We start from the raw sequence: 25205 nt of genomic DNA, 5'->3' as shown, positions 1-25205 counted from the left end.
AGGAAATACAGTAAGGTGTCAGGCTACAAAATTAACATTCAAAAGTCAGTGGCATTCCTCTATGCAAACACTAAGCTAGAATAAATTGAAATCCAGAAATCAATTCCTTTTACTATAGCAACAAAAACAATAAACTATCTAGGAGTAAACCTAACCAAAGAAGAGAAAGACTTCTATACTGAAATTATGAGTCACTAATCAAGGAAATTGAAAAAGACACAAAGAAGTGGAAAGACATTCCATGTTCATGTGTTGGAAGAATTAACATCATCAAAATGAATATACTACCCAGAGCCATCTACAAATTTAATGCTATCCCCATCAAGATCCCAACCACATTTTTTAGGAGAATGGAACAAATGCTACAAATGTTTATCTGGAACCAGAAAAGACCTACAACTGCCAAAATAATCTTGAGAAGAACGAACAGAACTGGAGGCATCACACTCCCAGATCTCAAATTGTATAAAATATAGGGCCATTGTCATCAAAACTGCTTGGTACTGGAACATGAAGACACACTGACCAGTGGAATAGAATTGAGAGCCCAGAAGTAAGCCCCCACACCTATGGACATCTAATCTTTGACAGTGGGGCTCAGACTATTAAATGGGGAAAGCAGAGTCTCTTCAACAAATGGTGTTGGAAACAATGGGTTGAAACATGCAGAAGAATGAAACTGAATCACTGTATTTCACCAAATACAAAAGTCAATTCCAAGTGGATGAAGAACTTGGATATTAGACCAGAAACTACCAGATACTTAGAGGAAAATATTGGCAGAACTCTTTTCCGCATAAATTTTAAAGACACCTTCAATGAAACGAATCCAATTACAAAGACTAAGGCAAGTATAAACCTATGGGACCACATCAATTAAAAAGCTTCTTCACAGCAAAAGAAACCACTACCCAAACCAAGAGACCCTCACAGAATGGGAGATCTTTACATACCATACATCAGACAAGAGGCTAATAACCAAAATACATAAAGAGCTTGCCAAACTCAACAACAAGAAAACAAATAACCCCATCCAAAAATGCGGAGAGGACATGGACAGAATATTCACCACAGAAGAGATCCAAAAGGCTGAGAAACACATGAAAAAATGCTCCAAGTCTTTGACTGTCAGAGAAATGCAAATCAAGACAACAATGAGATACCACTTCACTCCTGTGAGAATGTCATACATCAGAAAAGGTAACAGCAGCAAATGCTGGAGAGGTTGTGGAGTCAAAGGAACCCTCCTACACTGCTGGTGGGAATGTCAATTGGTCCAACCTCTGTGGAGAACAGTCTGGAGAACTCTCAGAAGGCTAGAAATGGACCTACCCTATGATCCTGCAATTCCTCTCCTGGGGATATATCCTAAGGAATCCAACACACCCATCCAAAAACATCTGTGTACACATATGCTCTTAGCAGCACAATTTGTTATAGCTAAAACCTGGAAGCAACCCAGGTGTCCAGATGAGTGGTTGAGTAAGTTGTGGTATATATACAGAATGGAATACTACTCAGCTGTAAGAAATGGTGACTTCACCGTTCTCAGTCGATCTTGGATGGATCTTGAAAAAATCATGTTGAGTGAAATAAGTCAGAAACAGAAGGATGAATATGGGATGATCTCACTCTCAGGCCGAAGTTGAAAAACAAGATCAGAAGAGAAAACACAAGAAGCTGAACTGGAATTGGCGTATTGCACCAAAATAAAAAACACTGGGGTGTGTGTGTGTGGGGGATATACAGGTCCAGAAAGGATGACAGAGGACCTAGTGGGGGTTGGAAAACTGGGAAATGTTATGCATGTACAAACTATTATATTTATTGTCGAATGTAAAACATTAATTACCCAATAAAGAAATTAAATTAAATTTTTTTTTCATTCAGTAAGACAGAGAAAAATTGAGATGGGAGGGGGAGATAGGGAGAAAGACACCTGCAGACCTGCTTCACCACTCATGAAGTATCTTCCCTGTAGGTGGAGAATGGGGGCTTGAACCTGGGTCCTCACACGCATCCTTGCACATAATACTGTGTGCTTAACCAGGTACACCACTGCCCAGCCCCCAATAAATATTTTATAAAAATCTAAGTTCAGTAGCCTGCTTTCATTGTCATGCCTATTACCTATGCTTGAGCACTGGTACCATAATGGGAGTTGCTACAACCGGAAGCTTCACTACTAGAGTGTCTCTCCTTCTGTCTATTTCTCTATCCGAATTTAAAAATTTTCTAGAGCAGTGAAATCATACAGGATCCTGGTCCCACAAAATAACAGCAACAATAACAATAAAGTAAAAAGGAATGATATAACATAAAAGCTATATAAGGGTTAAGGGAGTCGGGTTGTAGCGCAGCGAGCTAAGCACAGGTGGCGCCAAGAGCAAAGGCCGGCATAAGGATCCTGGTTCAAGCCCTGGCTCCCCACCTGCAGGGGAGTTGCTTCACAAGCGATGAAGCAGGTCTGCGGGTGTCTATCTTCCTCTCCCCCTCTCTGTCTTCCCTCTCCTCTCTCCATTTCTCTCTGTCTTATCCAACAACGATGACAATAATAACTACAACAATAAAACAACAAAAGGGAATAAATAAAATAAATATATAAAAAAAGAAGGGTTAAGACAGGAACAGACTAAGTTAACCAGGGCAGACCTCCCAGGGAACACCCAGAAAGAGGGTGTGAAGCCTGACAGGACACGAAGGCCCCACCCAGAGAGTCTGCCCTATATAAAGCTCTAGCTGTCAGCTCCCTGGGAGACAGTTTCTGCTAACCCTAGAAACACGGACCTACAACAAAACAGAGATACTTCTAAATGCACAACTGAATTCATAAGGCAAATAGACAAGTGGCAAAAATAAAGAACAGCAAGCCAGCCTGAAAAGGAGGTGTGTCCTGGGAGAGGGTGGAAGGCAGGGGAAGTCTACAGACCAGAGACCAGACTCCAGGTCCACTTGAATCTGCATTCACGGAGAAGAGAGGGGCTGGAACAGTTTTTGTCTTTTTGCAGGGGAAGACTTATATCTCAGAGCCATAGTCACAGTTTGTACAGTTAGAGGACCTGCCTTAACAATTTCTTTTTTTTATTTTTTTGTATTTATTTATATTTATTTTCCCTTTTGTTGCCCTTGGGTTTTTTATTGTTATTGTAGTTATTATTGTTGTTATTTATGTCGTTGTTAGGACAGAGAGAAATGGAGAAGAGAGAAAGACAGAGGGGGAGAGAAAGATAGACTCCTGCAGACCTCAGACCTGCTTCACCGCCTGTGAAGCTACTCCCCTGAAGATGGAGAGCCGGGGGCTCGAACCGGGATCCTTGAGCCAGTCCTTGCGCTTTGCGCCACCTGTGCTTAACCCGCTGCTCTACCGCCTGACTCCCCTGCCCTTGTTTTTTACTGTTGTTTTAGTTATTACTGTTGCTGATGTCGTCATTATTAGATAGGACAGAGAGAAATGGAGGAGGGGGAGAGAAAGACACCTGCAGACCTGCTTCACTGCCTGAGAAGCGACTCCCTATGGGGTGGGGAGCCGGGGGCTGAAACCAGGACCCTTAAGCCGGTCCTTGAGCTTTGTGCCATGTGCACTTAACCTACTGCGCTACCGCCTGACTCACGCCTGGACAATTTCTAAGAAATCTGGGCCCAGATTGGTGGAAGTGAATCACCTGAGGTAGACATCTCATGGCCTAGCCATGTGTGAGTCCCATGGAAAGAAGCCCAAGGCAAATATCATATAGCCTGAGAAAACCACCCACACCACTAAGCAGGATGAGAACACTCAGAATTGGAGTCCTGGAGCCTTGAGATAGGAGATCTATGCTCTGAAAGAAAATACAATATGTATCAAGCCTAAACTGATTAAAACTATATACAAGAAGAAGTAAGACTCAACAAAAGATCAGTGGAGAACAGGGAGACACAAAAACATCCAAAATGAGGGGGCCATACACAGCAGAGTTGCTGCCCCATAGGACATCATGATTATACGATGGAAAATTACCTAAGTGACCTGCCCCAGTGTCGGGCTGAGCTTCATTGACGGGAGACAGACGACCAGGGACTCATGGTTGAGCTGTACGCAGTATCTCTTTATTCATGCAGGACGCAGCGCAATCTATACCAAGCTAGACTAAACTAACAACTAACTAAAACGAACAATGTTGTCTTTATATATACTTCGCAAGTAGGGTGTGAACAGGATGTGACGCAGAGAGGGTGGAGAGAAAAGTGACTGGTGAAAATCAGGGTGTGACAAGGAGAGGATCAGGGTGTGACAAGGAGAGGGAGTGGAGCAGGTGAGAATTCTACCACTAAACTACCAATGCCCTGGAGGGAAGGTGGTGCTTTATGTAAATGTAAAAGTGATTTATGTAAATAGAATACAGTGGTTATGTAAATAGAATACAGTGGTTATGTAAATAGAATGCAGTGTTAAGCAGGGGGGATTTAAACCAAATGAAACAGAAGGGGTTTTTAAAAGCAGAACTAGAAGATACCAACACCCCAGCACCCCCATGGCTTATGGACACTTGAAATACAAACAGGAACTATCAGTTTTTTAAATGTGTGAACTCCAGTGAGGGTGAATACAGTCACAAGATTTAAGTGAGAAAAACATTTAAAAAACTATTTTATTTATTTATTTTAATGAGAGAGACAGAAAGAGAAAGATACAGTGAGAGAGAGAGAGAGATACCAGAGTACTGCTCAGTCCTGGCTTACAGCGGTGCTAGGAACTGAACCTGGGACCTTGAAGCCTCAGGCATGTAAATTTCTTTTCAGAACTATTATGCTGTCTCCCCAGCCCAGATAAGAAAAACTTAACTTAGAGCTTGAGGCCTCTAGCCCACCCTCAGCTCTCTTTTTCCAGGGCCAGACTAATAACAAGGCTCTACCCTCCTCTGTACAACAGAGCCCAAGTGGAAGAACAGCAACTCAACCAGGCCTGGGTCTGTGCTAACAATACCTACCCGTGAGTCAGGCCGGAACTCCCTTTTCCTCCGGATCTTCTTAAAGATTTCTGTCAATTCATCTCTAGCCTCTTCAGCTTCCTTACTTGTCCCAGCAATAGCCTCAGAGGTGGCCTCAGCCCCCACCGCACCTTGTGAGACTTGGCCTGGAAGAGGTGTGTCTATGGTGGGATCTTCAGCATGTTCAATTAACCACTCCATGGCCTGAGGTACCGACATGCTGAAAGGCAAACAGACTTCCCAGCATTCCCAGGCCAACGAATGAGGGCTTTTTATTTTCATGAATTTACCCTCCACCCCCTGCCTGCCACACACACACACACACACACACACACACACACACACACACACACAGCCTTCTGACTTTCATTTCTTTTTTAGTGTTAGTAGGTGATCCAATAGTGAGAATCTTAATGCAGGTGTCTGAACTCTGATCTTCACCCAAACTGCTTCTGGCAGGTCAAAGACCTCCATTTACTAAGCAGTGGAACCAAACATGTGGGGTATGTAGGAGTTTGGGTCCAAATATGGGGTGATCTCACTCATAGACAGAAACTGAAAAGCAAGATCAGAAAGGGAAGCACTAAGCAGAACTTAGACTGGGGTTGGTGTACTGCACCAAAGTAAAAGACACTGGGGCTGTGGAGAGGGTTCAGGTCCTGGAACGTGATGATAGAGGAGGACCTAGTGGAGGTTGAATTTCTATGTCGAAATCTAGGAAATGTTACGCATGTACAAACTATTGTATTTTATCATTGACTGTAAACCATTAATCCTCCAATAAAGAAATTAAAATGAATAAATAAAGTGCACTATGATTCTAAAAAAAAAAAAAAAAAGTTTGAGTCCAAAGCAAAACAGAACATGGCCCACTGGTTATCCTTTGGTTTACAGATTGTTTAGATCTGGGTGTAGACACTGGGTCAAGTAAAGAAAGACAGAGATGGTAGATAGCATAATGGTTATGCAAGCAGACTCTCATGCCTGAGGCTCCAAAGTTCCAGGTTCAATCCCCCACACCACCATAAGCCAGAGCTAAACAGTGCTCTGGTGAAAAAGGAGAAAAAGAAAAAAGAGAGACAAAAGGGCTGACTAGAGAAAACACTAAATAACACTACTGCTACGAACAGGCTTCTGGTCTGGTTCTAAAACTACAGCTCAGCAAAAATTTAAATGCACATCATCTCCACCAGGGAGACAAGTTCATACTCTTTTGAGAACATACAGAGATGCTCAATCAATCTATTTCTAGGACACACATCTAAGGTATCTCACACTTCTAAGGCATTAGAAATGATGCAGTCGAAGGAGTCGGGCAGTAGTGCAGCAGGTTAAGTGCACGTGGCGCAAAGCGCAAGGACCACCATAAGGATCCCGGTTCAAGCCCCCGGCTCCCCACCTGCAGGGGAGTAGCTTCACAGGTGGTGAAGCAGGTCTGCAGGTGTCTGTCTTTCTCTCCCCCTCTCTGTCTTCCCCTCCTCTCTCCATTTCTCTCTGTCCTATCCAGCAATGACGGCAATAAGAATAACTACAACTACAAAGCAAGGGCAACAAAAGGGAATAAATAAATAAATACTAAAAAAAAAATAAGAAGAAATGATGCAGTCAGTTGGGGATGGAGGATGTCATCCAAGGAGGCCCCATGGTGCCTGTGGCCCTACATACTGGTTCAGTCGAAGAGCTTTGGCAGCCCTGCTCTCTGGAAAGCCCATCTCGGTGAGCTGTCGCAGAGCGGTCTCGTCTACCCGCTCATCCTCATCTTCATCCAACATTGCTGTAGAGAAAGATGGGGTTCTTGAGGACATGGAAGATGCTTCCCCAACCCCCCTTGGACTTCAAGCTTAAGTACCGGGCACATATGGCAAATTGTTTAAACTTCAGGAAATTTGATGTCTAATCTTGGCTCACACTCACACTAACAAGGGATGATAGTACTTGATTCACTGACCCATCACCCAAAAGTGGGCAGGTTAAATAGGCTGAACTTTCCCCTTTTCTTGGCAGGAAGTTGTGGGGAGCAAACTCTACAGAGGGAATGACACATTCTTTAGACCATGCAAACAGCTGGGGCTGAGTATGGCCACCAGTCTGGGGTGGGCTCGTACCATTTGCCTTCTTAAATAATTCGACTGCGTCAGGATTCAGTGCTAACAACTTCTGTGCCACCTCGATGAGAGACAACAAGATTTTCCGGAGTTCTGTCTGGAACTGCAGGGAGAGAAGAACAAGGAACTCATTTTTCTAAATGTGCAACAAATCTACTTGGCATATACGTACAGCCCCTGCCCTATAGCTCCCAGCCAAAATCAAAATGGCATAGCTTTTCAAGAGAGCATCAGAGATGAAAGAGAAAGAACATTAGACTGGAAGAGGAAGCATCTCCCAGCAGGCTCTGAACAGAGAATACGAAGAAGCTTCTGTGGCAGATGCACCATGCACATGGACTCTTCGCTACACAGAGAGATATCATGAGGTGGCTCCACCTTACCCAGTGAGAAGGGCTCCTGGCCTGTTACTGCTTTTGAACAAGCCTGCTTTGGCTTCCCCGACAAATGCTGACTAGTTTAACAACTTCACAGACACAGTACTCTCATTTTCATCCAGCAGAGAATTGGCTTCAGCTAGTTCATATTCTCAACAAGGAGGGCGTTGTTGGAAATGTAACAGGATACCTCCACATACCACACACAAAAGACCAACCTGTGTACCATGACTACACCAGATGGTTAGCTCTCCTGTTTACCGTAATTAGCCTCAGCTAACCTATGAGTGCTACCATGTGAGGGCAAACACAGGAGAGGACACGGTGGGGAAGATGGCTGTCGGGGCTCCAATGCCCTTTCAATATGGAACTCTCTGGAAGAGCCCTAAGAGAGGTCTGCTTCTAAAAACAAGTGGGTCCTGTGGTGCTGCTTTAGATCAGGAGCACTCCTTCCACCCACTGGAAACACTTTCTTCTTTAACTGGCAGCATTTCCATTCACAATCATGTAAGTCTAGATTTCTAGCAAAGTTTTTGCCAGACTCTAGGCAAAACTCTAACATCTTCCTCATGGAACCTGTTCTTTCAATTCTGCTGTCAGCTGTCTTCTTAAATTTTTTTGTAGCAGAACAATTAGACTTAAGAAAAGTTGCAAATAGGGGCTAGGAGAGAGCTCAGTAGTAAAACACACACCTTACCATGTGTGAGGCCTTGGGTCCAATTCTCAGCACTAAGGGAATTCCATGAATGGTGGAGTGGTGCTTTGGTGTCTCTCCTACTCTTGCTCCCTCTCTCCTCTCTCTTCATATAGAAGAAAAAGTGGGCTGGTGAGTCCATTCATTGGTATTGTGCATGTGTGAGGCCTTGAGTTCATTCTCAAACATTTCATTAAAAAATTAAGCTGCAAATAGGACCCAGAGTTCCTATATCCTCTCCACCCAAAATCCCCAATAATTTCCAGCAGCTCTGTGGAGTCAGGATGACCACGTGGTCCCACAGCCAGACAGGCACTCACATCTCTCATGTTGGTCTGGACCACAGCACGGTCCATATTGTAGGAGGGCAGGTTGGCAGTTGCTCGAAATATGGCATCTTTATCCGGGGCTTTCTGGTCTTGTTTTTTCTATACAGGAAAGTAATCAGAATGTCAGAAGCGGATATAAGAACAGTAAAAAAGCAAGATTATGTCAACTGAATAAGTAGTGCTTTAACTAGGGAAAGAACTAGAGCTGTAAATGCCAGGCGTTCCAGAGATTTTGTGCAAACCTCAGGGACAGACGGCATACGCTATGATATTCAAGACCCCATTCTTGCCTATGCTAAACAGCAGTAACCATGCAGGACAGGAGCAGATAGCCACTCTTATGGCCACAGACAGAATGGTGTAGGGAGTGGTGACCCTCAAAGGAGTGGTCCAGGACCTTTAAGAACCTCTCACAAGGCAAGGCAGTCAAGGAGAGCCAAGTGGATGCCTTGAGAGACAGACATTAGAATTTAAACCAGAAAAATAAAGAATCATAGAGAAAAGAGACAATGCAAGGACTAGAAGTACACTGATCAAAAGCAGTTTGAACTAAGAAGATAGCAAAATGGTTTTGCAAAACAACTTTTATGTCCAAGGCACCAAAATGTCCCAGGTCCTATACCTAGTACCACCATAAGGCAGAGCTGAATAGCACTTTGGTAAAAACAAACAAACAAACAAACAAACAAAGCTTATGGAAAGAAGAGTACCCAGGGAGCTGAGAGAATGAGAACAGGCACTGTACCAGGAAATGCAAACTTCTCAGTCAGAGGAAAAAGTCTGCAGAATGCCTGAAGAAAGTTCAGGGCATCTCCCAGAAAGAAGGTTTAATAACTAGTGTAGAAGAAAGAGAGAGAAAGGGAAAAAAAGTAGAATATATTCCCATTTTTGCTGCCCTTGTTATTATTGTTAAAGCTGTTGTTGCTGCTGTTGGATAAGATAAGAGAGAAATCGATAGAGGAGGGGAAGACCGAGAGGAGGAGAGAAAGACAGACACCTGCAGACCTGCTTCACCGCCTGTGAAGTGAGCCCCCCGCAGGTGGGGAGCCAGGGGCTCAAACTGGGATCCTCAAGCTGGTCCTTGCACTTCGCACCACGTGTGCTTAACCTGCTGCACTACCACCCGGCCCCCAGAAATTATATATTTTTTAAAAATCTAGAAAATTTTCATAATGAAAACTAATAAAGCTTTAAAGTTACATACATGGTGAAAGGGGAAAAACATATAGAGCATGAAACTTCAGAACTAAGCATCAAGATGAAAAGCCTCCAGTGGAGGGAAAGGAAGGTGTTCCAGAAAAGGAGCATCAGATCAGACCGGTTCCCATGCAGCATCCTAGGGACAGTTCCTCTGCTCTGGCGCACAGCAGGCTCCCTGCAAGCCAGAGTACCGGAATGCAGGCCTGAGGCTGGATTATGTGGAGTGGTGCCAAAAGCAAGACACATAGCTTTGCAGCAGGCAGAATTCAAAGACGGCCTGCTCAATCTGCAGGCCTGTGAGCATGACAGCTTCTTCTAGAGTTAGGTCATGTCATGTGGCACAGTGCCTTAAGGACAGGACACAGCCCTTGATGGCCCTGACCTACTCAAACAAGCCCTTTAAAAAGGACAATGCTTCTTCTGGTCAGAGATTTAACACATGAGAAGCCTATTGCTGGCTCTGAAGAGGGCAGAGGCCCTGTGGCTAGGAGCACCTAGCAGACAGTCAGCATGAAAGTAGCCTGAGTCCTTCGGTGGCAGGAACAGGGTTTTGCCAACACTGAGTGGTCTGGAGCACTTCTCCAGAGCCTCCAGAAAGGAGTGCAAATACAGATGCTTTATTTCCTCTCCTGAAGATATACTGAGCCCCAAATTTCAGAAGGACAGTCCCTCGAAATATTTTAAGCTGGTGAGTTTCTGGTTAGAATATAAAGTATGAGAGACAACACACAGATTTGGAAGACTTAAGAGCCACTAACAGAGGAGCAAACCCAAACTATCCACAGGCCTAGAAAGCAGCAACTAGGGAAGGCACTGGAAAAGCTGAAGGATAGGCTCTAGGTAGCTACAGAGCACAGGGCTTTAACAACTCTGGTCATGATGCTGAAAAAGAACAGTGATAGGCCCATACTCCCAGAGGGATAAAGAAGAGGGAAGCTATCAAAGGAGGAGATTGGATAAGGAGTTCTGGGGGTGGGAACTGTGTGGAAATGTACCCCTCTTATCCTATAGTCTTGTCAATATTTCCATTTTATAAATAAAAACTAAAAAAAAAAATAATCTCATGGCCAGAGAGGTGGCTTAGTGGGTAGAGTGCCATGAAAAACCCTCAGTACTTTGTATGACAGAAGAACTGGACATTGGTACTGCATCAGAGTAAAAGACTCTGGTGTGAGGGGAAGGGTTCAGGTCCTGAAACATGGTGGTGCAGGAAGACCTAGTGAGGGTATTGAATTGTTATATGGAAAACTGATAAATGTTACACATGTACAAACTATTGTAATTTACTGTTGACTATAAACCATTAATACCCCAATAAAGAAATTAAAGGGGGTCGGGTGGTAGCGCAGCAGGTTAAGCGCAGCGCAAAGACTGGTGTAAGGATCCCGGTTCAAGCCCGACTCCCTACCTGCAGAGAGGTTGCTTCACAGGTGTTGTAGCAGGTCTGCAGGTGTCTGTCTTTCTCTCCCCCTATCTCCCCATCTCTCTTGATTTCTCTCTGTCCTATCCAACAACAACAGCGATGACAACAGTAACAACAACAACAAGGGTAACAAGGGCAACAAAATGGGAAAAAAATGGCCTCCAGGAGCAGTGGATTCGTAGTGCAAGCACCAAGCCCCAGCAACAACCCTGGAGGAAAAACAAACAAACAAACCAAAAACAAAACAAAAAACCTTAAAAAAGAAGAACTGTGCAGTGCAGCAGCTAGGAGGTAGTGCACGTGGTTAAGCACATGTTACCACATGCAAGGATTCAGAATCAAATCCTCCTCCATCTCATCCCTGGTCCCCACCTACAGGGGGAAAGTCTTTTGAGCAGTAAAGCAATATAGCAGGTCTCTCTCTCTCTTTTAAATATTTGTTTATTATTGGATAGAGACAGAGAGAAACCCGGTGGGGAGATAGAGAGGTAGAGAGACAGAGAGACACCTGCAGCCCTGTTTCACCATTTGTGAAGCTTTTCTCTCTGCAGGTGTGGACTAGGGGTTTGAACCTGGGTCCTTGTGCACTGCAATGTGTGTGCTTAACCTGGTGCGCCACTGCCTGGTCTCTCTCTTTCTCTCTCTCTCTCTCTCTCATCTCCCTCTCTTTTCTCAATTTCTTTCTTTTTAAAAAAATTTATTTATTTATTTTTAAATTTTTAAAAATTATCTTCATTTCTTGGATAGAGACAGCCAGAAACAGAGAGGGAAGGGGGTGATAGAGGAGAGAGACAGAAAGACACCTGCAGCCCTGCTTCACCACTTGCAAAACTTTCCCCCTGCAGGGGGAAACCGGGAGCTTGAACCTGGGTCCTTGCGCATTGTAACCTGTGCACTCAACCAGGTGCACCACCACCTGGCCCCCTTTCTTGATTTCTCTGAAAAAAAGAAAAAAGAAAAAAAGAACTGTGTAGTGCTCTGATGTCTCTTACAAAACACATAATCTTTAAAAAGCCTATATAAAGTACTGGGAAGATAGCATAATAGCTATGCAAAAGACTTTTTCCCCTTTTTTAAAAGGTTTTATTTATTAATGAGAAAGATAGGAGGAGAGAGAAAGAACCAGACATCACTCTGGTATATGTGCTGCTGGGGATCAAGCTCAGGACCTCATGCTTGTGAGTCCAATGCTTTATCCACTGTACCACCTCCCAGACCACTGCAAAAGACTTTTGTACCTGAGGCTCTGAGGCCCTAAGCTCAATTCCCAGCACCACCATAAGCCAGAGCTGAGCAGTGCTCTGGTCTCTTTCTGTATCTTTCTTTCATTAAAAATAAATATTTTTAAAAGTATACATAGAAAATTAATAACTGAACAAAAATAACAGGAATGAAGATCTTACAGTGTTTGCAAACTTGTACAGAGAAAAGGTTAGCTTGAGGAGCCAGAGCCAGTGAAGGTAGAACGCCGTTTCTATCCGTTGCAACCATTCCAACTGTAACCTGAGCACAGTGACCCACCCAGCAGATGTCAGAGGGTCTGACTCAGGGATAGTAGGCAGGCCCAGATCTGCTTTCTGGGGTGGGGCAGGGTGGGGTGGCGGCTGGCCCATGTGTGTGCCTGCTCTGCAGCAGGTGTGACTGTAGATATGACAGGCAACTGAAGCCCAAAGACCCTCCTGAGGGCCTTTTCCAGAGAGGATGCTAAAATCTCTCGTCCCACTGCCAGGTCTGAGGGCTAGGCCCAGAGTTCTTCCTGTTCTCTCTGGTTGAGAACTCTCCCTGTATTTCAAAGCTTAAGAAAGAAACTGCTCTGGGAGTCGGGCGGCAGCGCAGTGGGTTAAGCGCAGGTGGCGCAAAGCACAAGGATCCTGGTTCGAGCCCCCGGCTCCCCACCTGCAGGGAAGTCGCTTCATAAGCGGTGAAGCAGGTCTGCAGGTGTCTGTCTTTCTCTCCCCCTCTCTGTCTTCCCCTCCTCTCTCCATTTCTTTCTGTCCTATCCAACAACAAAGACATCAACAACAACAACAACAATAATAACTACAACAAGGGCAACAAAGGGAATAAATAAATACTTTAAAAAAAAAGAAAGAAAGAAAGAAAGAAAGAAAGAAAGAAAGAAAGAAAGAAAGAAAGAAAGAGCTCTTCCAGGGCCTGTGGGTAAGAAGAAATTGTGACCAGAATGAAGCTACCGCTTTAAAACAGCAGAGCTTTGCCCTTCAACATAGGCAGGAACTATACCCAAGGCAAGTCTTTATGGTGTGGATGTGCTTTCCGAGAGACGGGCTTTCATGGCAGCCTCTGGACAAATAGAGGGACAAACGCCAGGGACATCCAATGCTGTCCTGCAAGATCCTGACAAGGCAGGTGACACCAGCCTCTGGGGGACATTACAAAGTCTATGCTGAGACTGCTAATGGCAGGTGTTCTGTGTCCTGGTTTTGCAGGGGTGACTTTGGCAGCTCCTGCTTTCTGCCAAGATGGATTTGGAGGTGGGGGAGGAACAGGAGCAGGCCCATGTGGCCAAGTCAGGTGTGCTGACTCTGGAAGCTGTTGGGCGTCTCTCTCTTTCTCTCTCTGCTGCTGGAAATCAGAGTCAGGCTTTCCTGGGTACCTGTCAGCTGACCAGAAGCAGGACAGAAATCTCCCAGGACCACTCTAACTACAGAGCTGCTTGGTCTGCAGACACCTGGTACATGGATGTTTCTTGTCGACTTCCAATTCCAAACTTGGAAAATTACCTTTTCTTCTGCTGAAACCTCTGCCATCTTAGGAAGTGGATCTGGAGCTCGCTTTTTTATCAACAGTAAGACATCTAGAAAAGAAATAAGTCTCTCAGCCTGGTTATTGTCCCACATCCATACTTTGATGTAAAAGCACCAAGGGAGACAGACAGAAAAGCAGGCCACCACTGGGTGTCTGTTGTACCAGCATCTGCACCACCGATCCTACCTGGCCTTTTTATCTGCTTGCCTGTCACCTGTAGGCTTAAGCCTAGTAGGGCCCAGCTGGGATAACTAGAGGGGACTGGAGACCCCAGAGGGCATGAGATGGCCCCAGCAACATCCAAGGAACTGTGGGACTCTTGCAGAATGTATTCATCTTAGCAGACTACAGTGTAAGGCTGAGAGATGAAGTCTGGCCTCCATTCTGATTGCTGAACACCTGCATGTGGCCAGTTTCCAGACACAAAACCGTAAGCTGCTTATAAGATGAGTGCGTGTCACAGGGACATCTTCCTAGGACACAGGTAACAACTTGCCACAACTGCTGCCATTTCTAGCTTCAAATAAAACCTGCAGTGGCCCTGGGGAACTGCTGCTTATGCTTTGAATGTGAATGAAAAATAAAGTTCACATTTAGTTTCTCAGATGGATGCTGTGTGTACAATTTTGGCTTACGCTGGCTTTCACAAATATTGAACAATGCATATTTTGTTTTAATAGAGGGAGTGGACGGGAATAATTAACTGACCAGGTTTTCTTGCTCAGATTCGACTCAGAGCACTGACTTCAGTGCCAAGGGGTTTTCTGCCCTCCCCACACCTGCCCACTGTCCCTTACCTTTGTCTTGGACATTCTCTTCCAGGATTGTTTTGCTATCACTCAGCACCCTCTCTGAAGCAGCATGTATTAGCTTGTGATGGGTTACACTTTTGGGGTCTTCTAAGTTCCCATGAGTACACTGGGGAAAAAAATCATAGATTTAAAAACAAAATACGCAAATCATAATATTAATTACTTAGGACTTGGCACAGGAATTTACTGGGTTTTCCTACTAGTTCAAAAAGGGAGTCGGGCTGTAGTGCAGCGGGTTAAGTGCACGTGGCGCAAAGCACAAGGACCGGCATAAGGATCCCGGTTCGAACCCCGGCTCCCCACCTGCAGGGGAGTCGCTTCACAGGTGGTGAAGCAGGTCTGCAGGTGTCTATCTTTCTCTCCTCCTCTCTGTCTTCCCCTCCTCTCTCCATTTCTCTCTGTCCTATCCAACAACGACAACAACAATAACTACAACAATAAAACAACAAGGGCAACAAAAAGGGAATAAATAAAATAAATATTAAAAAAAATTAAAAAAAGACAAAAACAAAGAATTTCCATCTGTGGTGGGAGTGCTATGAAAAGCTACAATGCCTGATCCAGGTATTATACAATGCCAGGTAACCTTTGCTCTAAGTACCTAGAAGTCTATTAACAAACCCACCAAGCAGTCTGAAATAGGTTTACAATTTTTTTTTAATTTTATTTATTTATTTCCTTTTGTTGCCCTTGTTGTTTTATTGCTGTAGTTATTGTTGTTGTCATTGTTGGATAGGACAGAGAGAAATGGAGAGAGGAGGGGAAGACAGAGAGGGGGAGAGAAAGACAGACACCTGAAAACCTGCTTCACTGCCTGTGAAGCGACTCCCCTGCAGGTGGGGAGCCGGGGGCTCGAACTGGGATCCTTATGGTCCTTGTGCTTGGCGCCACCTGCGCTTAACCCGCTGCACTATAGCCCAGCTCCCAGGTTTACAATTCTTACATTGAATACCCTTCTGACAATTTGTGGCAACCTGAATCAGATCTTTAGTCTGGAAATACCTGGAGAACTATTATAAAACAAATATAGGCTCACTGTTCCCTGAAATTCTAAAGATCCAAGTATGTTTTGTACTTGTTTTTCCTTTTCCCACAAATACAATGAAAAGGGGCTGAGACAGCATGTGCGTTGGTCTACAGTGAGCAAGAATCAGGATCTGAACAATCAAAGACCCAAACTTACCCCTGCCCCCCCCAAAAAAAAAACAAACACAGAAGAGTTTGGCTGGTCTCTGCTTGGCCCCCTCCCATTAAGGAAAATTCACAGAGCCCAGAGCAAGTTGCCAGTGCTGCTGTGGTCCCCTTGGAAATTCAAGAGGGGCTGAGCACACACATGCTGCCATCTTCCTGAGCAGGATCTTGAGATATGGCAGGGGCGTTGAGGTCCCCACCCATATATGGAGGTGCTACTGAGAAGCTATGTGTCCTCATACACACACCACTGCCACCCTCCATGTATCTCACTCTCCCACCCTCAGATTACCTGGGAATCCACCTCGGTGGCTACTGACTTCTCACTCCAAAAAGGAATCCAGGATACCCTGCTACCAGATCCCTAGTAATCCCATTCTCATCCAGGAGCTCCCGGCAGACTCCAGGACAAAACTCCAGTACAAGGCCTGTTCATCATTTCAACCTGGCCCAGAGTCACATGCATAATAACCAGATGATCAAGACCATTCTCCTTTGCTGGGCTTCAAGCTTTATTTTTTATTTATTTATTTTTTTAATTTGCCTTTCTTTTTTAAAAAAAATATTTATTTATTTATTTCCTTTTTGTTGCCCTTGTTTTTATTGTTGTTGCAGCTATTGTTGTTGATGTCGTCATTGTCGGATAGGACAGAGAGAAATGGAGAGAGGAGGGGAAGACAGGAGGAGAGAAAGATAGACAACTGCAGACCTGTGAAGCAAACCCCCTGCAGGTGGGGAGCTGGGGGCTTGAACCGGGATCCTTACACCGGTCCTTGTGCTTTGTGCCATGTGCGCTTAAGCCGCTGTGCTACAGCCCGACTCCTGGCTTCAAGCTTTCTAATCAACAAGCAGGTCACCACTGCATGGTGAGTGAGTAAATGCTAGCATACAAGGTGGCAAAGACATAGGTGATGGAGTAGGGCACTTAGCATCACAACTCCACCATGTTTTGGCATTCACAACCCCGATACACACATCACAGCAAACAGTGGTGCCCGTAGTGATGGCCCCTCTCGAGGAATTAAGGGTAAGGTGAGCGAGATCACAACAGAACACCCCAGGAAGACCCACAGCCAATTCTGTAATCTGGGCTACAAAGGTAACTTTCCCCTCAGTCTGCTGAACTGCTGAGGTTACAAGGCGGGAATTGAGAAGCAGAGATGGAGCATTCAGCCAATTGGGTACAGCTTGCATCTCTGCCCCCTGGCTTAGCACATGGGTAGAAGCACCATCCAGGTCGAAGGGAGGCTGCAGCAATACTGGGGACATACACCCTACCCAGGGCTGGTGCCAGCATCCCTGCAGCCTTCCTTGGCAGACCACCTGCCTCTGCCACCAAGATCAGACACATAGAATGCGTACTGCTGCAGAAAAGAAAACAAAGTCTAAGAATGGATTTCACCTCACAATGCCAGCATTTTAAGAGTAACTAGAATCTTTGGTGAGCTACACTGAAAACAGGAGGAAAGGAACAAGGAGGCTTTGGAGGGTAGTGACCATTCACACAAAACTGGCTGGTGTGTGTGTGTGTATGTGTGTGTGTATGTGCCTAACAAACAGTAAGAGACTTCTACCACTCATGACATAGCAGAAAACCCCTTGCTACCCTCATCCCTTGAATTCCACAGTGGTTCTGTTCCCTGAAATACTGTGTATACTTCTAATTCTAAAATTTGCAGGCTAGTTGATTTGACAAGTTTTGAAAACAGTCTACTTAACAAGATTTTCCAGAACAACCTTCAGGAACAACCTGGCTCCTGAAAAAACTGTGGATCTGCTTTGTCATATATATATGGCCCAGGTCTGAACCTAGTCCCTGGGGGGGGGGGGGGGGGAGTTTCAGTGCTGTGGCATCTCTCCACCCATGTCTCTGTAACTCTCTTTCTATCTGAAAAAGTTGGTTCAGAGCAGTGAAGCCCCAGTTACAGCAAAAACAAATGACATCAAAACAAAAAGTCTGTACTGTGTACTGTGTCAACTGTACCATTTATTTCACTCTGGTTCTGGCTCAGCAGAGGCTTTCCAGCAAGTCAGGTATTGAGGCACAAAGCCCATGGCAGCAGCTGAAAGGCCCACCACCTCCTAAAGAGTGAGGGCATGGTGTCCCTCAGACTTGATGTAACCCATCATCAGAAGAGAAAACCTAAGGAATGCTTTGTGTAACCTAAGGAATGCTAATAACCACACTTTCAGGCTCCAGGTCATGTTCCAGAGATTTCATAAAAGTTTACCAGACACACACACACACACACACACACAAGCTTATTTTGCCCCTTTCCCTGCTCCAGGTGACAAAGGCAACAATTTCCATTTGTGTAAAATCAAAAAGGAAAAGGCAACAGTGGTGATCCATCTCTTCAATAAAACAACTCACTTCCAGGAGTGCTGAAGGGGGGGGGGGGGTAAGAAACTCACTTTGGCCCCTCAAGGTAGAGGGGAAATTGGAAGAGACAGCCTGCTGCACCAGGAAGCCTGTGAAGGCAGAGCAGGAGCTCAGCCAGGCCTTGCTGCCTGCAGCAACCTGACATTCGGGCGTGGGTCTCCAGGGGGACATGCCGGTACACAGCCTGAGAGCACTCTTCATTCTGAAGGCTCAGGAGGCACAGAGCTCACTTTGCCTACAGAACAGGAAGGTGTGGAGGTGGGAACACGTTCTCACAGCTCAGCCCTTAGGTCCTGCAATTTATGTTGCTCTTGAGGTATGAAGGTTCCCTGCAGATAGGCTCCTCCACACACTTGAGACTGCAGAGTGGGATCAAATCTCACTTTAAAGTGAGATAGTGCCCCCCCCAAGCTCCCAAATGATAGATCCCAACACTGATTAGAATAATAAACACCAGGAACGTAATGACTAACATCATAGGAAACTGGCTGCCTAATTAACCCCAAGTGCTACTGAAATTCATTAGCAAGCATCTGTGGATCAAACAGTTCTCATTTCCTATTTCCTTTCATACAATAATCCTATGATGGTTATGCAAATCTGTGCCACTGCTGAGTTCAACTAAATGCCACACCGGTGTGTCCACGGCCTTCTCCCTGCCTGACCTCTGGGTGACCTGTCAAGCTCACGCAGTTTTGGACTGAGATTCTATTCCCAATGATTCCATTAATTCATGTGGTTGAGGTCCACTAAGAGTCTGGTCCTCAATGTGTGAAAACAAACCCAGCCTTCGGTATCTCCCACCTTGGGTGCAGGACGATACAGCATCTCAGGAAGGTTTTCAAAAGGCATGCAATAGGGCTGGGGGAGTTGGACCAGTGGGTAGAGCATCTGCCTTGCATGCATGAGGCTCTGGGTTCAATCCCTGGCATCCCATGGGAAAAATAAAGAGACCTCCATGAAGGGTGGAGCAGTGCTTTGCTCCCACCATCTCCCACGTCTTGCTCTTGGTCTAAATAAAGGAAAATGTTGGGCCAGGGAGTAGGTTATGGGGTAGTGTGCATGTGTGATACCCAGGGTTTGATCTGATTATAAACAAGTGAGTGCTACACACTAGCTTAGCAACAGTGCTTACTCAGTCCTGGCCTTCTAGCTCAGAGCTGCCCTGTTTTCTGCTTTGGGAAGCTACGTAGGCTTCATCAGAAGAAAAGTAAGGAAGGAACAATCAAGTGCCTGAGCTTGGCGCGCTCTCCCCTTTGCTGTGAATCACCAAGGCCAAACATCCCTGTTGTTCATTTCCAGTGTGGTGCAGACTGCAACTCACCTGTCAGCTGGAATGTTCTCTGGTCTGCTTCTGACAGTTACAGAACAAGGCCAAGAACCACACTTAGGGAAGTGACTCAAAAGTATCTTTGGGAGTAGCTATTATAACTTAGATCTATTTTAAGAAAACCACCTGTCTAGGTATGTCTAGAAAATGTGGGCATGGATATGTAATTGATCAAATGGGATCCACGTTAAATGGCTGTGGCCTCCTGTAACCTAAATTCTGAGACTGAAACACTCCATCATGCCAAGTATAGAGTTTCCTTAGGCAGCTAGCGTCAAACACAGATGTCTCAGGCTGCCTCACTGAGCCAAGTTTACAGAGACGAAGCCATCAAAAACTAGTTCCAAAATTAGTATCCGAAGGAACTAATTATACAAGGAGTTTTCACCTGAATAAACTAAAAAAGTAACTCAGCTAGCTAGGAGCACTGGGATTAGCCCCTTCTCCAGGACCTGGCCACTTAAGCAACTGAAGGGACACAGTAAAGGTCCTGCAAGCAGCACTATTTTAAGGAACTCCAGTCTAAGAGGTATGAGAGGCCAGAGCCACGTCCTCGTCCACCTACCTGGTAGGCACAGAAAACAGTTCCAGGCAGGGGAAGGGCAGGGAAAGGGGAGGAAAGGGAGTCCTCCGCTGTGGTTCCCTCCTTTCTCAAGACATTGACTCCTAGCTCTTAGGGGAGCTGTTGAAAACTAAGGACCGAAACCCAACAACAATTAAGCACAAATGCAAGAAAGCCACAAGGTCCCGCTCCCTTTGGCGTCAGTCTCGGTTTCCCTATGTGTCCCCAGCTCCCCTGGCTGCAGCAGAAGTCAAATGGGAGGGTGGCATGGGACGCGCCAGCTCGGGGCAGGGCGCCAGCAAGGGGCTGGGATGGGAGCTGAAAGCTACGCGCTGTCCCCACCGTCCCCGCCGGGGAAACAGGGCCCGGGGCCGCCGCCCTGCCTTACGTGCTTGAGGCAGCGCTCCTTGAGCTTCTCCACCGAGGTGTCCTCGGTCGCCTCCTCCAGCCACTCGGTGCCGTCGGTCGCGCAGATGTGCAGTCGCAGCACCTTGCCCGCGAAGATCTTCTCCTCCTGCACAAACATCGCGCCGCTAAAGCCGCCGCCGCTGCCGCCTGGCCAGCGCCCGCCGCCCGGCCTGTGAAGGTCACTGGGGCGGGGCGGGGGCGGGGCCTGTCCACCCGCGCGCTCCTTACTGGGCTGCCACCGCCCCGCCCCGGCCCCGTCGGTCCGCTGCCAGTCACTCGCCTCGGCCGGAGGGGTCGCTTCACTGTCGCTGCCGCAGCCACCGCCGCGCCGGAAATGCGTCACAGGGAGGCCCCTGGAGCATGCCGGGAAACGTGGTTCTTAGGCAGCAGCCGAGCCCGCGGGGCGCCCGGATCGTGTTCTGAGCATGCCGGGAGTTGTAGTCTTCTTGCTGCAGCTTCTCCCGTATGTAGTGTTTGTGTAGCCTGCAAACCAGCCCACGCTGAAGCTGGGCTAGAAGCATCCATGGCTAAGAAGGAGCTGTGCTGTGTTGCTTCAGATCCTAGAAGATCTGAAATAGGGTGCCAGACAAGTCAGCTAGTCTCCCTCCAGATTCTTCTCTTTCTGAAAATTGGGGCCATGGTTGTTCCTAACACAGAACAGGAGGGTTAGATGGTCAGATGAGGATGACGAGGGTGCTGGTGATGGTTATGATAATAAGGCTGGTGATAATTATGTTGATGGTTTTATTATCATCATGACCACACCTAGGCGTTTGGGGAGGGGCTCTAAGTGTAAAGTACACCCAGCAAATCCAAGAGTTGGGGGAAAGACGTGAGCTTCCCCAACTTTGCATATTGATGACATGCTTAAACCAGTTTGGAGGTAAGAGTAAACGAAAATAGAATGAAATTAGTTTCTCCTGTTTCTTTTTACTTCTGAAGTCGCAGTAAGTTGCACAGACATATAGCTGCGGAGCTGTTTTTCTTTTTAAATATTTATTTATTCCCTTTTGTTGCCCTTGTTGTTTTATTGTTGTAGTTATTATTGATGTCGTCGTTGTTGGATAGGACAGAGAGAAATGGAGAGAGGAGGGGAAGACAGAGAGGAGGAGAGAAAGACAGAAAGCTGCAGACCTGCTTCACCGCCAGTGAAGCGAACCCCTGCAGGTGGGGAGCCGGGGGCTCCAACTGGGATCCTTCAGCCGGTCCTTGCGCTTTGCGCCAGGTGTGCTTAACCCGCTGTGGTACCGCCCGACTCCCCGTGGTACTGTTTCTTAAAGTGTGGTCCACAGGGTAGATACCTGGAGCCGTGGAGGAGACAACCCCTTCTTCTTCCCCCACTCCCCCACCCCCTGCTCCTGGTCCCCTGTAGCCCAGCACCCAGGCCAGCTGTCCACCTGAGTGGGAGCTGCAGTGGGTCTGTCATGGGGGCACTGGCAGGATGCCTTGCGTCCAGAAGCCTGGCAGGTGGGCCAGGCCCGGATTTGGGTCATGCATTCAGAAAGTCTTTCCAAGAAGAGGCGGAAATCGCACCGGAGGCCTAGATGGAGGTGGCCCCCATCTCTTCTACCTTCATGGCCCACTGTGGAGGTCTGCAGGGTGTTCTGCTTGGGCATCATCTACACTGACAGTTCCAGCTACAGCCACCTGGCCAGTGAGGGCCAGGGAGATAACCTTCCCTCTGGTGGACTCAATTCCCTGCATGCTGCCTCCTGGACTCACCCCACTCCAGTACACTGGCTGCCAGAGGTGCTAACCCCATTGGTGTGGCCAGACAATGCCATCAGACAACCACTAGAGCGCAGCAGCGAGCTGCAGTTCTAGTGGTATGGCAGCGAGAGGAACAGATGAGAGAGGGGTGTGTGTGTGTGTGTGTGTGTGTGTGTGTGTGTGTGTGTGTGTGTGTGTGTGTGTGTGTGTGTGTGTGTGTGTGTGTGTGTGTGTGTGTGTGTGTGTGTGTGTGTGTGTGTGTGTGTGTGTGTGTGTGTGTGTGTGTGTGTGTGTGTGTTGGGGGCATGAGGAATGACTGGGGGTGCTGAAATCTGCAGATACACAGATTTCTCTTTTCTCTCTCATTCAAGGTGGGTAATGGGAACAGTGCTATCACAAATGACTAGAAGCTCTTCAAGAAGTCAGAGGAGGCATGTGGTGGTGGGAAAACTGGTGGAAAATGTCTTCTCCCCTGTGAGTGTGCTGGAAAACCCAGTTTGAACAGCAGAGCTCTGAAGCCCTCGTTTCACAACGAAGCCCTGGGATTTTCCTGTGGAGCTATGCTCAGTTTCTGAGGCCCATTCTATCCTCCTAAAACTTCCACTTCCCACATGAACAGAATATTAACCACAGAAGAGATCCAAAAGGCCAAGAAACACATGAAAAAATGCTCCAAGTCTTTGATTGTCAGAGAAATGCAAATAAAGACAACAATGAGATACGACTTCACTCCTGTGAGAAGGTCATACATCAGAAAAGGTAACAGCAGCAAATGCTGGAGAGGTTGTGGGGTCAAAGGAACCCTCCTACACTGCTGGTGGGAATGTCAATTGGTCCAACCTCTGTGGAGAACAGTCTGGAGAACTCTCACAAGGCTAGAAATGGACCTACCCTATGATCCTGCAATTCCTCTCCTGGGGATATATCCTAAGGAATCCAACACACCCATCCAAAAAGATCTGTGTACACATATGTTCTTGACAGCACAATTTGTAATAGCTAAAACCTGGAAGCAACTCAGGTGTCCAACAACAGATGAGTGGGTGAGCAAGTTGTGGTCTATATACACAGCGGAATACTACTCATCTATAAAAAATGGTGACTTCACCGTTTTCAGCCGATCTTGGATGGACCTTGAAAAAATCATGTTGAGTGAAATAAGTCAGAAACAGAAGGATGAATATGGGATGATCTCACTCTCAGGCAGAAGTTGAAAAACAAGATCAGAAGAGAAAACACAAGTAGAACCTGAACTGGAATTGGTGTATTGCACCGAAGTAAAAGACTCTGGGTGGGGTTGGGGGAGAGAATACAGGTCCAAAAAGGATGACAGAGGACCTAGTGGGGGTTGTATTTTTATATGGAAAACTGGGAAATGTTATGCATGTAGAAACTATTGTATTTACTGCCGAATGTAAAACATTAATTCCCCAATAAAGAAATTAAAAAAAAAAATTCCACTTCCCAGGTGCCTAAGAGACAATGGGGAACACACCCTCGTCCAGCATGTGCATGGCTAACCTGGACTTCCACCACCTGCAGAAGGTAGTACCCAGTTATGAATCCCCACAAGCTAGGGGGTTCACACAACAAGAATTTCTGTTCCCAAGTCTGGGTGTGGGCAGGGTGGCATCTCCCTGAGGCTGGAAGGGAGGCCTCTGCCAGCTCTTAGGACTTCCAGAAATCCTTGATTCCTTGGAATCACACAACTCCAGTCCTGCCCTCACCTCTACTTGGCCTGACACCCCCTTCCCACACAATCTTTCCAATTACCCTTCTCTCTGTGTCCTCTCAGCAGGACCCCAGTCATGAGATTCAAGACCTTAATTCTACATCATCTCTTGAGGTTTCTCAGTATACCTGCAAAGACCTGGCTTCCAAATAAAGTCATTTTGAGGTTCTGATGGGGATCATCTTGGGAAAACCATACATCCCAACCAAGAGTTCACAGGCATTTAATGGTGAATGTGTGTGTGTATGTGTGCACACACACACTCACCCCACACCCAGAGCTGTCTCCCACTTTCCCCAGGGAAGCCTACCCTTGTTCCTGGTGGTCAGTTCTGAGTGACCATGGTGGGCAGAGTTGAGACAGGAGTTGCTGCTCTGCCCTTGAAGAACCAGGCCCTGGGAGCTGGGGAATGTGAGTGGTCCCAAGGTTAATTAATTATTACATTAAAATGCGCCCGTTGAGGGGCCCTGCTAACAGGATAGTATTAATCATCCGTTTCCTCCGAGTGACAAGCGCATTTCCCTAAATTCCTCCGCTGCTGACTTAACTGAATGATAATCTCCCAGCCACTGCCATTATCCATGAAGTCACAGTTCATGAATATTCCAGTACCACAATTTGCTTTCTAAAAGGACAGACTTATTATTTCATTTTTAAGTTTGCTGTCATGAATAGTAATTTTCCAGGCCTAAAAGCCAGGAAATACAGTGACTGGTCTGGTCAGGCAATTCTGGGGCCATGAGCACCTGTCTCTGCCCACAGGAGCTGGGGTACAGGGTGCCTGGCCTTGCTGAACATTCCCCCCGCCCACAACACACACATACACACTAGTCAGCCTGTTCAGAGAACTGAGTAAACAGTTAATGGGCCCCTTTCACTCCCCTTGCACTTCACAGTTGATAGCAGGTCCACTCTCCAGCTCCTGTGTCTTCACAGCCACACTCTGCATTGGGCTACAACTGTGTCACCATCTGTGAACCAGGTGACACAGTGGGAATATTAGCCTCAGAGTCAGAAACCAAGTTCAGTTACCCTGCCCTGTGGAGTCAGATGTATGCTTCAGCCAGACCTGGGGGCTGGACTGCAGAGGAATCCCACCCCTCCTACTCTTCTGCTCAAGGACCTAGGTACTCTTACCCAGGCAGGAAGGTGATGGCCTCTCTCCAAGGTGCTGAAAAAAACCAACCAGGTCTTGGCTACACTGGGGCTGCTTAAA

The 25205-nt window shown here is 46.5% G+C and overlaps 1 protein-coding gene across 1 annotated transcript in view; it reads right to left on the bottom strand.

The window, feature by feature from the left end:
* UBAC1 (UBA domain containing 1) overlaps positions 1-20833 on the bottom strand; it is a 35084-nt gene extending 14251 nt beyond the window's left edge. Inside the window, exons 1-7 of the mRNA XM_007521467.3 lie at positions 20528-20833; positions 14659-14779; positions 13837-13910; positions 8464-8571; positions 7073-7175; positions 6633-6741; positions 4968-5187 (exon numbers count right to left, since the gene is read on the bottom strand). Of these exons, the coding sequence (XP_007521529.1) occupies positions 4968-5187; positions 6633-6741; positions 7073-7175; positions 8464-8571; positions 13837-13910; positions 14659-14779; positions 20528-20665 (873 nt within the window). The 5' untranslated portion in view covers positions 20666-20833. The remainder of the gene's footprint in view (positions 1-4967; positions 5188-6632; positions 6742-7072; positions 7176-8463; positions 8572-13836; positions 13911-14658; positions 14780-20527) is intronic.
* Between the last annotated feature and the right edge of the window lie 4372 nt (positions 20834-25205).

Source organism: Erinaceus europaeus, chromosome 10, assembly GCF_950295315.1.
Source record: "Erinaceus europaeus chromosome 10, mEriEur2.1, whole genome shotgun sequence".
Taxonomy (NCBI): Eukaryota; Metazoa; Chordata; class Mammalia; order Eulipotyphla; family Erinaceidae; genus Erinaceus; species Erinaceus europaeus.
This window is presented reverse-complemented; position numbering and strand designations above follow the sequence as displayed.